Source organism: Mixophyes fleayi, chromosome 2 (genome assembly GCF_038048845.1).
Source record: "Mixophyes fleayi isolate aMixFle1 chromosome 2, aMixFle1.hap1, whole genome shotgun sequence".
Lineage (NCBI taxonomy): Eukaryota > Metazoa > Chordata > Amphibia > Anura > Limnodynastidae > Mixophyes > Mixophyes fleayi.
The window spans coordinates 295526550-295540581 of NC_134403.1; the positions used below are offsets into that span (position 1 = coordinate 295526550).

Genomic DNA, 14032 nt, shown 5'->3' on the forward strand with positions numbered 1-14032 from the left:
ACTTGTGAGGAGCTGCAGCAATACCAGCTAACAAGAATGTATACCTGATAAAGTAGCCACTGAGTCTGTATGCATATTTGTGTGTATGTATATGTATATATATATATATATATATATATATATACACACATGCATACATACATACACACACACACACACGTTATAGGATCTTGTGTTCCGCCATAATAATGATACAATGCCTTTGATCTTATTAATAACTAATCTCATTAATTATTGGGATATAATGCAATTTGCATTTTTTTCACTATTTTAGCCACGTCGAATAATACGCACCCGTGATATCTCAGATGTACTATAGAGGCATTATTTCACACAACCTTTTGAGCTTTTGCCTTATACCATGCAAACAATGAATAAGGTATCTCAGTGGCTATGCTTGCGCATCCCAACTAGAAATCCATAAGAGAAACGTACGTGATCCCTGTGTTTGACAAGGCTATATATATATATATATATATATATATATATATATATATATATATATATCCTAAGTATTACACATCTATTGACCTCCACGTCAGATAGCCCACCATTATGTGTTAATCACTAAATAAACACCACTCTGTCATTTACCTCACTATACTGCATTCTGCATTATCTATATAAACATCCATTCATACTATTCAATCCGGTTATCTAAACATACAAAACAGGCATACAGATACCAGTCTTTTACTTTACAAAGGTAATCAAACATACAATACATAAATGCATATATACAATACAGATAATACATTATAGACTCTACAGACATGATGTTAAAACTTCAGAAGTGTATAATATCCTATGGTGTGGTGTGTGTGTGTGTATAATATATGTACTAGTGTATATGCTGTAAGACAGAAATGTATATGAGTGTATGGTCAGTATTGCTCTTTTGTGTAGTGTGTGTTTAGCTCATACTTGCCAACATTTTTTTTTTTTCTTCCGGGAGATGCCGGCTGGGACGTGGGCGTGCAGGGGGCGGGGCTGCGAAATCGCGTCATTTTGGCCCCGCCCCCGTGACGGAATGACGCAAATCGCGTCATTTTACAGTGGGGGCGGGGCTAAACGCCGCGATTCCGGGTGAATCGCGGCGTTTAAACTAAATTTTTCCCCCTTCCTATCAGGGAGATTGCCACACTCGTCCGGGAGACTCTCGCAAAATGCGGGAGTCTCCCGGACAATGCGGGAGAGTTGGCAAGTATGGTTTAGATGTAACAAGAGAGAGAGCATGTTTGTGTGTGTTTAAATGTGTAAAGAGTATGTGTTTAAGTGGTAGATAAAGAAAGATTAAATGAGAGAGAGAAAGATATGAGATAAATGAGAGAGTGATATAGGAAGGTTGCATAGTGCATGTGTGTGCACAGGCCAAGCATAGAGAGAGAGAAAGAGATGGGGGGAAGGAAGCTAGAGTCCATTGTAGTGTAGATAGTAAGCATTCCTGAGCTGGGAGAAGAAGCTAGCCTTTGTAAAGCATGTGTGAAAAGGTTAATTAAAGATTCAGAAAGTTAACAGAAATCGATATAAACTTTACATATATGTGCAAGCAAAGTATATTATAAGTTGCGGGCAGAATACATATAAGGTAAATAAACAGATAAAGATTCAGAGGAAAGTTAATAGAAATAGATGGACATATAAGATGAAGGCAGAGATACAGACAGATAGGGCATAAACTTACTGTGGAGTGTGTGCTGTAGGCTCCAGGTGGAAGAGATGTTGCAACTTCCAGGTGTGTATGTGTATGAGCTGTTGCAAGAAAAACTAACACTCTACTCTTCTAACTGCTGATCACGGAGCCGATTTAACACTGATTGAAGCCTTACTATCGAAGTCCGTTCACTTGCTATCTGTCGACTCTCTCCCGATATATGTGATTGGTTCCATACAGAGCTGTGTTAAACGGGAGTTACATTTCTAAGAGCTCATGAAATTGGACACACACCTGGCTTCCTTGTCGGCAGACGAATGGATGCACACGTAGCTGTGCTATACGGACGGTTTAATACAGGAGTGTTTTTTATTTGAAACTCAGCAGCACTGGTAATTATAGAAGACACTATTGTGGACATTATTACTTTCTCCCTGAAACAATAATATGTGGGTTGTATGAATGATATTTTAGCACTTGGGATTTGACCTTTTGTCTTTTCCATTTATGAAAAGAGTTTTTTATTGTGTTATATTTTATATGTCATTTATACATTTATTAAATCATGTACAATCTTTAGCTTAGCACTCTCTCTTGTGTCTTATCTTTTTGATATAGTCCTTCTTCAAGTATACTCAGTGGCGCATGCAGGGGGGGTTTCTGAGTCTCTAGAAAACCCCCCCCCCTGCGCTAACTAAGTGGCCACTGTCCTATACAGCAGCCGCGGCGCTGTCAAAGAAGCGTCTGTGGCGGTGCTGTATTGTATACAGCACCGCCGCAGACGCTTCTTAGACAGCGCCGTGGCTGCTGTTTAGGACAGCGCTGGCGAAACGGAGCGCATGCGCAGCAGCTCTGTTTTTTTTTTTTGGTTTTTTTTTTTTGGTCGGCGGGGAGAAACCCCCCCCCCCCCAGACAATCCTCTGTGCGCCCCTGATACTGTATATGTATGAGCTGCTGGGGATAGGAGGAAGTGACATGTGTCACACAGGGCATTGTAGGAGGTTCTTGTTTCATGTTATTCATTCTGTCATGTTAACCCTCACAGAGAAAATGGTCCACTCCATGAAATGTTGTCTCCTGATATCATTGTGTACCATCCTATACGAACGAACAAATTGCAACAGCCGTCTTACCTGGTTTACGAAGGGCCCTCAGATGTCCACACAGACCCAACCAAGTTGCTCTCCCCTTTCACACAGTCTTTGCCGAGAGGTTGGCGGCTGAATCCTACAGAGGAATATACAACAGGGACCAGACAGATGGCACCAAAAAATACAGCTTATGGTACGGTATGTTACCTACCGTGACCACCTCACGAATGATCGCCAGTTTTTCACCTGCCCTTAGCTGCGTCGCCGTCATCCACTGGCAGCTTGGAACCCCGGTTTTACAGCCTATCACTTTGGGGCCCAGGAATTTTGGTGCCCTTCCGGACCTGATAGAGGGGCTTCATATACCACTCTCTCAGCCTACCGACTATTTTTAATAGAGGGCCAAATATCCCTTACAACAAAGGCACAACGCCCTTATACTCTAACCAGGGCCTAGCGTCCCTATACACTAACCAGGGCCAAGTGCCCTTAACAACAAGGGCTTGATGCCCAACTAACCATCTATTGGGCCTACTGCCCAACTCTTACTATGGGCCTAGTGCACACTCTAACTAATGGGCCTTATGCCTTCTGAAGGCCCTACCTACCTAAACAAGCTCTATTGGTGCCTGACCTTATGCCCCCCCTATTATGCACTTTTCTACATAATGGCCCAAATGCCCAATACTACCTAAGGGGCCTTATGCCCAATTCTAGATAAGGGCCTTGTGCCCTCTGATGGCCCTACCTATCTAAACAAGCCCTATTGGTGCCTGGCCTTATGCCCCCTATGTGCTCACGGGCCTAATGCCTGAAATGCGGCAGGGCCTTGTGCCCTTTTGTGGGAAAAGAAGAGAAAAGTGGTGCAGGCGTGGACCCGGGAGGGAGGGGTGCCCTACCTGTTTCCAAAGTCTGCAGGGATCTTCTCCAGGGCTCCCCAGTCCCCCTCCGCCTCAACGCACTGTCGCCACCTTCTGGCCTTGATCCCGCCGGGTCTCCAGGAGGCAAAGTAGCTCTCCGCCTCCGCTCTCTGATTTTGTCCATCCGCTGGCTTCTTGATTCTTTTCTTGACTGCGAAGGCGCCTTCTTCTTCCACATCGAATGTCTCCCGACGTCTGCCATCGCCGAAGTTCCAAAATGATTGGCTCGCCGCGGTGCCAAGCAGTCAAACGGCTGGTAGGTTAGGCCTGATTGACTTACCAACCTGGCCAACAGAGGCACAGTCTCAGCGATCCGGTGAATCTCACCAGACGCCTGAGTCGCCCGGTGAATTCCCCACATTTGCACACTTCTACATGACGTCAGTAGATTGGATGACATGGTTCAAAGACTCTGACATTTATCAGCTGATTTTCGATGAAAACATGACTGACAGCTGGCTCAAGTTTTAAAGCGAGTGGTGAGTGTACTGCATTGCCAGACTCTCTGACAAATCTAAAAAAGGTACAGGCCTACACTTTATTAAATTTGGTGGGTGCAGAAGGACATGTCAAACACATTTCTATATGCAGATGGGGAAGACTCAGAAACACTGCTACAAAAGTTTAGGGTGTTTGTCGATAAAAAAAATTCATAATGGACACCCACATATTCAGCACCACAAACCAAAAATGTGATTAGACAATACAATCACAGGCATATCCAGAGTGAGGCATTACATCACCGGCTGCCCTGCTAAACAGTGATTCTCAGGGACCTTGGGAATTCAACAAAATTATATATATATTGTGGCAAGAGCCCGCTACTGCAGAAGCACACGCGTACAACTTCTTCCTTTTTATGGTTCTTTATTGTCAGGATGGTAATAATGTTTTGACACCGTATACTTGCACAGCAATTATGGAGACCCTCAACGCTTACTATACATAGTCCAGCTCTCTGTCCAGATCAGCCAGCTAGCCCAGCGTTGATCTCCCTGAACAATGAAGCAAGCAGGGTTTTATACCTGTAACTCCTCCCACAGGCCTAGCTTCATGGACAGGTGACACACCCACCTTCTCTTTAAAAGGAAACACCCATCCCTGGCTCTGTTTAGACTATCAGACCCACCCTGTCTGTTTGCTGAGAGGAAGCATCTTTTAAATCATGTAAGTAAACCAATTTTAAACTACACATATGTTTTTACCTGGTTTAATCTCCACCTAGGTACATAACTGTGCCAATGTTTTACTCTACTTCCCTGCTTTCTCTGCATATTGCCAGCTAAATGCCTCCTTTTGTTTCATATCCCTCCCCCTAGCGTCTCCAAGTAGGGGGACGCGGACTTCGCGAGGAGCGCATATTTTCATGACAACGCATCTGCATTTTTGTGTAGAATCCCAGGCCTATGTTCAACTGAGAACTTGAAAGGTTGTAGTGCCAAGAACCAGCGGGTTACCTTGGCATTTACCTCCCGGTTGTTCTGCATCCATCTTAATGGTGCATGGTCTGTTATAAGGGTGAACTCTCTGCCTAGGAGATAATAGCGCAGAGCTTCTGTAGCCCATTTTATGGCGAGACATTCTTTCTCCACAGTGGCATATTTTTGTTCCCTTGGAAGCAACTTACGACTTAGGTACAGGACAGGATTTTTTTACTCCATTCTTCTCCTGTGACAAGACTGCACCTAAGCCAACACCAGAAGCATCAGTTTGGAGGAAGAACCTCCGGGTAAAATCTGGTGCTCGTAGAACTGGAGAGGAACAAAGAGCTAACCGAAGATCAGACCAGGCGGTTTCTGCAGAGTTAGACCAGGTTAATCTATCTGGACAACTTTTTTTTTAACATGTCCGTAAGTGGAGCAACTCTAGGGCGAAGTGGCTTACAAACCGCCTGTAGTAACCTACTAAGGCTAAAAAGGTTCTTAACTGTGACTTTTTCTCTGGTCTTGTCCAATTTTTGACTGCCTCCACTTTGTCTAGCTGGGGTTTTACATGCCCTCGACCAACAATGTACCCCAAATATTTGGCTTCTCTCATGGCTATGGCACATTTCTCTGGGTTAGCTGTTAACCCTGCGGACCGTAATGAAGCTAAGACCGCCTCAACTTTGGCTAAATGTGATCCCCAGTCTGGGGTATAAATCACTATATCGTCCAAGTAAGCAGCTGCATAAGCTGTGTGAGGTCATTTCAATTTATTCATAGCCCTTTGGAAGGTGGCAGGTGCCCCATGCAACCCAAAGGGTAGGACTTTATATTGATAGAGACCATCAGGGGTGGAAAATGCAGTCTTTGGCTTGGCCGTGGAAGTCAGGGGAACTTGCCAATAACCCTTTGTTAGATCAAGGGTTGTTAAATAATTGCTACCAACAAGATTTTCCACTAGTTCATCCACACGTGGCATCGGATAAGCATCAAACTGCTACATACTGTTTAGGCGCCTAAAGTCATTGCAGAACCTAATTGTCCCATTGGGTTTCGGGACAAGCACAATGGGACTATTCCATTCACTAGTGGACTCTTCAATTACATCTAACTGGAGCATCTTCTCGACCTCCTTTCTCACGTCCACCCGTCTGGCTTCTGGAATACGATATGGCTTCTGCTTGACAATGACTCCTGGCGCAGTGACAATGTCGTATTCGATTAAGGTAGTGCGCCCAGGAATGGAAGAGAAGACATCCCTGTTCCGGCGAATAATTTCTTCAATCTGTTGTCTCTGCTGAATGGACAAGGCTGGTTCTATGGGCACTTCAGACTTTTCAATGGCAGTACTCACTACCTGAGGAGAGGTTTCCTCATCATACCAGGGTTTAAGGAGGTTCACATGATATATTTGCTCCTCCCTTCTCCTACCTAACTGGTGGACTCTGTAATTGACAGGACCGACAGCCTCTAGAACTTCATATGGACCCTGCCAATGGGCGAAAAGTTTGCTTTCCTGGGTAGGAACCAGGACTAGGACCTTGTCCCCAGGCTTGAAAGATCGAACAACAGCACTTTTGTCATAACTTTTCTTCTTTCGTTCCTGAGCCTCTTTTACATGTTGCTGCACAATGGGCCCTATCTTTCCTAGCCTCTCATACATTTGGGACACAAATTGTACCAGATTTTGCTCCCTGGGACCTTGCTGCTCCCACCCTTCTTTTAACATATCCAAGATACCCCTGGGCTGTCTCCCAAACAATAACTCAAAGGGACTAAACCCTGTTGAAGCTTGAGGTACCTCACGGATGGTAAACATCAAATAGGGAATAAGAGTGTCCCAATCTTTTTTCTCTTGAGCCACTGCTTTCCTGAGCATGTGCTTTAATGTGCGGTTAAAGCGTTCCACCAAGCCATCTGTTTGTGGATGGTATACAGAGGTGTGAAGCGCCGTAACCCCTAGCAACTGGCACATGTCCTTCATCAGTTTAGACATGAATGGAGTACCCTGGTCTCTGAGAATTTCTTTGGGTATTCCCAAGCGTGTAAACATCAATACAAGTTCTTTAGCTATGGTGCTGGACTTTATGTTTCGTAGGGGAATTGCCTCTGGATACCTGGTTGCATAGTCAAGCACCACTAGTATATATTGGTGCCCACGTGCGGATTTTTCCAGGGGCCCCACAAGGTCCATAGCTATCCGTTCAAAGGGAACTTGTACTATTGGTATTGGAATGAGAGGTGCCCTGTACATGGGTTTGGGACAGGTTCTCTGACATATGAGACAGGACCGGCAATACTTTTTCACTGCCATGTGTACACCGGGCCAGTAAAACCTAAGCAGAACTCGTTCCCGTGTTTTATCCTCCCCTAGGTGTCCCCCACAGACATGTGTATGTGGTGCTTTTAACACTAGGGTTACATGGACCTGAGGAACCATTAATTGTTCTACTTTTTCCCCCTGTACATTGTACATTAGCAACTCTATACAGGAAATTATTTTTAACAATAAAATATGGTATACCTTCTGCAGGCTGGGCGGCTTTCGCTACCCCATTTACCTCAGTCACACTTTTAAAGGCATGTTCTAAAGTGGCATCATTAAGCTGGTCTCGAGCAAAGTCCTGCAAAGGAAACAAAATTGGTATTGCGGACCAGTCCGTATCCTCACTGACAGGCGGGGTGGGCTCATCTGCGACATCACCGCCCATTGCTAGTTTGGACTGTCCATGTTTCACCACAGTTGGATGCTTTTGTGGAACTCCTGCTGTGACTCCCAGGATGGCATTCCGGTTCGGCGGTTCCCAAAGATCGATGTCCAGATGTTGTGGATTCTTAGGCGGTTCCTTTAAGACCGGGCTTCCGACCGTTGCATCAGTTGCCGGCATGCCCGGCCGGATCCGCTCACCGAGGACATCATTAAACAGTGGGAAGTCTCGCCCCAAAATGAGTGGATATGGGAGTTTAGGTGCTATGGCAGCTACCACCATAACAGTTTTGTCTTTGAGTGTGACTGGTAGTATTGTTCTTTCATACTCCTCTGTTGTGCCATGTACGCAAAGAACTTTCACTTTGGGCAACCGAGAAGTTATGGTTTCGGGTAAAGCAGAGCTGGAAACCAATGAGAGTTCACTCCCTGAGTCAACCAAGGCCAGAACAAGGTTTTGGTTGATTAGCACGGTCACCCGGAACAAACAAGGACTTCCTGATGTGGGACTCATGGTAAAACAGCTTGGAAATGCAGGTCCAATATGTGCTACAGAACAGTCCATGGGTTCCTGTAGTTTAGGACACTCTGCCTTAAAGTGGCCTGGCTCACCACATTCAAAACACTTCAGATTAGACAGCTTTGCACCTGGACCTCTGTCCGTAGCAGTTTTGCCATTGGGCCCTGTGGCAAGGATTGTCAAACCTGGCTTTTGGCGTGGCAGCGGCTTTGGCACAAATGCAGGTTCTTTAGTCATTTGCTGTAGCGCACAAAACCTTTCTACCACGGTGGCAAGCTCTTCATAAGTTTGTGGGTCTGATTGCAGAACCCACCTTTGCAAATCGCGGTTCAGCCCCCGGATGCAGTGATCTATCGCCAGAACTTCAATAATCCGAGAAGGCGAATTCTCCTCAGGCTGCAACCATTTCTTTAAAATTTTAGAAAGTTCAGCCCCTTGCGCTCTGACCGGTTTTTCTGTATCATAGCGCCATTGGTGATAGCGCTGGGCTCGGCCTGGCCCGGAAACTCCAATGCGAGCCAATATCTCAGACTTTAGACACAGATAATCAGAAGCCCGTTCCTCATCTAGATCCATATAAGCTCACTGAGCTTCACCAGTCAGATATGGCGCCAGTCTCTCAGCCCAATCTTTAGGAGGCCATTTTGCCCTTTTTGCAAGTCTCTCGAAAGACACCAGATATGCTTCTACGTCATCAGCTGGTGACATTTTCTGGAGAACAGGACTAGGTGGTTCATTTCTGTCATGCCTCACCTGGCTTAACTCTTCTCTTAAGAGCCTTGTGTTTTCCACCTGTGCCTCGGCGACTTGTAGCATCTGAGCTTGCTGCTGTTGCTGCGCAGCGGCCACATTCACGAGGGTTCTCAGTACTTCCTCCATGTTGACGTCTGCGTGGGTTGGGTAGCGGAAACTTGCTTCCCGGAGCATCCCACTCCTGACACCACTTGTGGCAAGAGCCCGCTACTGCAGAAGCACACGCGTACAACTTCTTCCTTTTTATGGTTCTTTATTGTCAGGATGGTAATAATGTTTTGACACCGTATACTTGCACAGCAATTATGGAGACCCTCAACGCTTACTATACATAGTCCAGCTCTCTGTCCAGATCAGCCAGCTAGCCCAGCGTTGATCTCCCTGAACAATGAAACAAGCAGGGTTTTATACCTGACACTCCTCCCACAGGCCTAGCTTGATGGACAGGTGACACACCCACCTTCTCTTTAAAAGGAAACGCCCATCCCTGGCTCTGTTTAGACTATCAGACCCACCCTGTCTGTTTGCTGAGAGGAAGCATCTTTTAAATCATGTAAGTAAACCAATTTTAAACTACACATATGTGTTTACCTGGTTTAATCTCCACCTAGGTACATAACTGTGCCAATGTTTTACTCTACTTCCCTGCTTTCTCTGCATATTGCCAGCTAAATGCCTCCTTTTGTTATATATATATATATATATATATATATATTGTAATTTCAAGCTTTAATATAAGAGACAGGCTTCAATTACAACTTTAATAATGGAGGATCCTATAACATATTGGTTATCATCATCAGCTATTTATATAGCATCACTAGTTCCGCACCGCTATCTTATTATTACATAATGTTAGACTATGTGAATGACAATTTATTTTGTGACTTACATGTACTTGTTATTTACAGCAAAAAAGTTTATGTTGAAGGCTTATTGTGGCACTTTATTTTTTATGTTTCATTTTTGCTTTGTTCCAAATTCAACTATTTGGAAATCCCCCCTTAAAAATCCTGCGTTTGCACCTACTGCACTCAATCCATTAGCTTAGCAGAGAGGTCGCTATGCTCAGCCTAACACCTTCTAGAGAAATGTGGTCTATGGTGGTACATAAATATTTGCAGCACTACTCAACTTGCATATCATACCAAAGGATTGCCTACAATCACCTTCCCAAAGACTAGCATGACTATTATGACAAACAAAAAAAGTTGAAAAACACCGGCTGCCTCCCCTTATTACTGACCAAACTGTTTGGATGCAGACTCCTTGCAGGTACGACAAGTTGGCTATCGTCTGGAATGAACAAGACAGACCAAACAGCTATGTTGGGAACACCCTCTAAGAGCACAACTGATGCCACCTATTAAGTGTACCTGATCCTTCTCTCTAGGACACCCACTACCAGTGCTCCTCTCAATACCATGCTGCAGAGATCGACAGCTACAGAAATTACAGCCATAACTTTAGGCTCAAGAATGTCACCAGGTCCACCAGAATGCTCTGAATGTGGGGACTTCCTGTCATAATGCCATGCAGCTCTGGTCTGATAAGCACTGAGGTGAATTTCCTGTGGGAATTGTGTCTGCAAAAAAGGCACCCTCGCCCAGGAAAAAACAGCCCTGTTCTGGTAGGTGTTGGGGTAAAAAATGTATTAAAAAAATCTGCATTTTCCTGTGGCATTACTGGTTCCAGTAAGGCTATGCTAGATCTTTTATAACTACAAATCCCCCTAACTTGGAACGCTTCCTGATTAAGCAACTATCATTAAAATATGAAATATTGCACTACTATTTCTAGCACTGTACAGGCAATGTCATTAGCTATTGTTTGCAGAGCAATTTGATTTGTACGCTTTTCAGGAGCAAAACGCCTATATAATGTTGGTTGTATACAGTGTGTGTGTGAGTATAAACCAATCTGCCACAACATTAAAACCACTGGCAAGTAAAGTGAATAACATTGGCACCTTTCAGGGGAAGAGATATAATAGGCAGCATATGAACAGATAGTTCTTGAAGCTGATGTGTTGGAAGCAAGAAAACTGGGCAAGCGCATGGATCTCCACGACTTTGACAAGGGCTAAATTGTCATGGCTAGATGACTGTGTCAGAGCATCTCCAAAATACCAGGTCTTGTGGGGTGTTCCCGGGACACAGTGGTTAGTACCTACCAAAAGTGGTCCAAGGAAGGACAACTGGTGAACAGCCAGTAGGGTCATGGGCGCCCAAAGCTCACTGATATGCATGGGGAGCGAAGCTAGCTCATCTGGTCCAATCCCACAGAAGAGCTGCTGTAACCACAAATTACTGAAAAAGTTAATGCTGACTGACTATGACAGAAAAATGGCAGAACACACAGTGGATTGCTGCTTATGGGGCTCCGTAGCCACAGACCTGTCAGAAAGCCCATGTCCACCCTCCGAAAGCGCTAACAATGGGCATGTGAGGACCAGAACTGGACCATGGAGCAACAGAAGGTGGCCTGGTCTGATGAATAATGTTTTCTTTTACATCATGTGGACGGACGAGTGTGTCGTTTACCTGGGGAAGAGATGGCACCAGGATGCACTATGGGAGAAGGCAAGTAGGCGGAGGCAACGTAATCCTTCAGGCAATGTTTTGCTGAAAACCTTGTTGTAGACCAAGTACAACCCTTCATGGCAACAGTATTTCCCTGATGGATAGAGTGCCTTGCAACACTGCAAAAATTGGTAAGAAATGGTTTGAGGAACATGACAAAGAGTTCAAGGTGCTGACTTAACCTCCAAATTCCCCAGTTCTCAATCCAATTGAGCATCTGTGGGATGTGCTGGAAAAATAAGTCCGAGCCATGGAGGACCCACCTAGCAACTTACAGGACTTAAAGGATCTGTTGCTAGCGTCTTGGTGCCAGATACCACAGGACACCTTCCGGTCTTATGGAGTCCATGCCTCGATGTGCCAGAGCTGCTTTAGCAGCACAAGGGGGATCTACCCAATATTGAGAAGGTGGCTTTAATGTTGTGGATATATATATATATATATATATATATATATATATATATATAGTAAAATGAAGGCACCTCCATCTTGGACTACACACCCATCCCTCTGAAGTCAAGTTCATGACACGACAATACGGCATTTGCGTGGCACATTTATAAAAGACCCTTTCTGTGTTGTCTCCGCATGATTAGTTATCACTCTCTTAATATTATTGAAATCTGTTTTCAGAACAGGTTAAAAGAAACAAAACCTGATCGTTCAATCCTCCAACCACATGGCGGCAGTGTCGGACCGCTGTTGTTTATGAGTGCTCCCGCCCCCGTTGCTATAGACCAGCAGTTTGTTTACTTCCGGTCACAGATTCCAGGGAGAGAGGCTGCAGTCCGCGGCTCTGTATGACATAACCGGAGTGATAGCTCCGGTCATCTATAGTCTAAGGATGGCCGCCGAGGAGGAGGAGGAGAAGCCAGTACCTGGTAAGTGACACACAGACAATGGCATCCTATACATCTCACTGTTGCTCATGCTTCGTCTCGCTGATGTAAGGTGTCACTGGATCTTATTGATATCTACGTGACAGTCTCTGACATGATCTGCATCTCATTAATATCTACGTGACAGTCTCTGACATGATCTGCATCTCATTGATATCTATGTGACAGTCTCTGACATGTCTGCATCTCATTGATATCTATGTGACAGTCTCTGACATGATCTGCATCTCATTGATATCTATGTGACAGTCTCTGACATGATCTGCATCTCATTGATATCTATGTGACAGTCTCTGACATGATCTGCATCTCATTGATATCTATGTGACAGTCTCTGACATGATCTGCATCTCATTGATATCTATGTGACAGTCTCTGACATGATCTGCATCTCATTGATATCTATGTGACAGTCTCTGACATGATCTGCATCTCATTGATATCTATGTGATAGTCTCTGACATGATCTGCATCTCATTGATATCTATGTGACAGTCTCTGACATGATCTGCATCTCATTGATATCTATGTGACAGTCTCTGACAAGATCTGCATCTCATTGATATCTATGTGACAGTCTCTGACAAGATCTGCATCTCATTGATATCTATGTGACAGTCTCTGACATGATCTGCATCTCATTGATATCTATGTGACAGTCTCTGACATGATCTGCATCTCATTGATATCTATGTGACAGTCTCTGACATGATCTGCATCTCATTGATATCTCTGTGACAGTCTCTGACATGATCTGCATCTCATTGATATCTATGTGACAGTCTCTTACATGATCTGCATCTCATTGATATCTACGTGACAGTCTCTGACATGATCTGCATCTCATTGATATCTACGTGACAGTCTCTGACATGATCTGCATCTCATTGATATCTACGTGACAGTCTCTGACATGATCTGCATCTCATTGATATCTACGTGACAGTCTCTGTCTTGATCTGCATCTCATTGATATCTACGTGGCAGTCTCTGACATGATCTGCATCTCATTGATATCTACGTGACAGTCTCTGACATGATCTGCATCTCATTGATATCTATGTGACAGTCTCTGACATGATCTGCATCTCATTGATATCTATGTGACAGTCTCTGACAAGATCTGCATCTCATTGATATCTATGTGACAGTCTCTGACATGATCTGCATCTCATTGATATCTACGTGACAGTCTCTGACATGATCTGCATCTCATTGATATCTACGTGACAGTCTCTGACATAATCTGCATCTCATTGGTATCTACGTGGCAGTCTCTGTCATGATCTGCATCTCATTGATATCTATGTGACAGTCTGACATGATCTGCATCTCATTGATATATTTGTGACGGTCTCTGACGTGATCTGCAGCCTGTTGAAATCTGCGTAACAGTCTCTGACATGATCTGTATCTCATTGAAATCTACGTGACAGTCTCTGACATGATCTGCATTGCACTGATTCGTGTCCGTCACTGACC

The 14032-nt window shown here is 44.4% G+C and overlaps 1 protein-coding gene across 2 annotated transcripts in view; it reads left to right on the plus strand.

Annotated features, from left to right (window-relative positions):
- Positions 1–12386: 12386 nt before the first annotated feature.
- RPGR (retinitis pigmentosa GTPase regulator) overlaps positions 12387–14032 on the plus strand; it is a 72342-nt gene continuing 70696 nt past the window's right edge. For both annotated transcript variants that reach the window (XM_075196433.1, XM_075196434.1), the window contains exon 1: positions 12387–12532. In XM_075196433.1, coding sequence (XP_075052534.1) covers positions 12496–12532 — 37 coding nt within the window. In that variant the 5' untranslated portion in view covers positions 12387–12495. The remainder of the gene's footprint in view (positions 12533–14032) is intronic.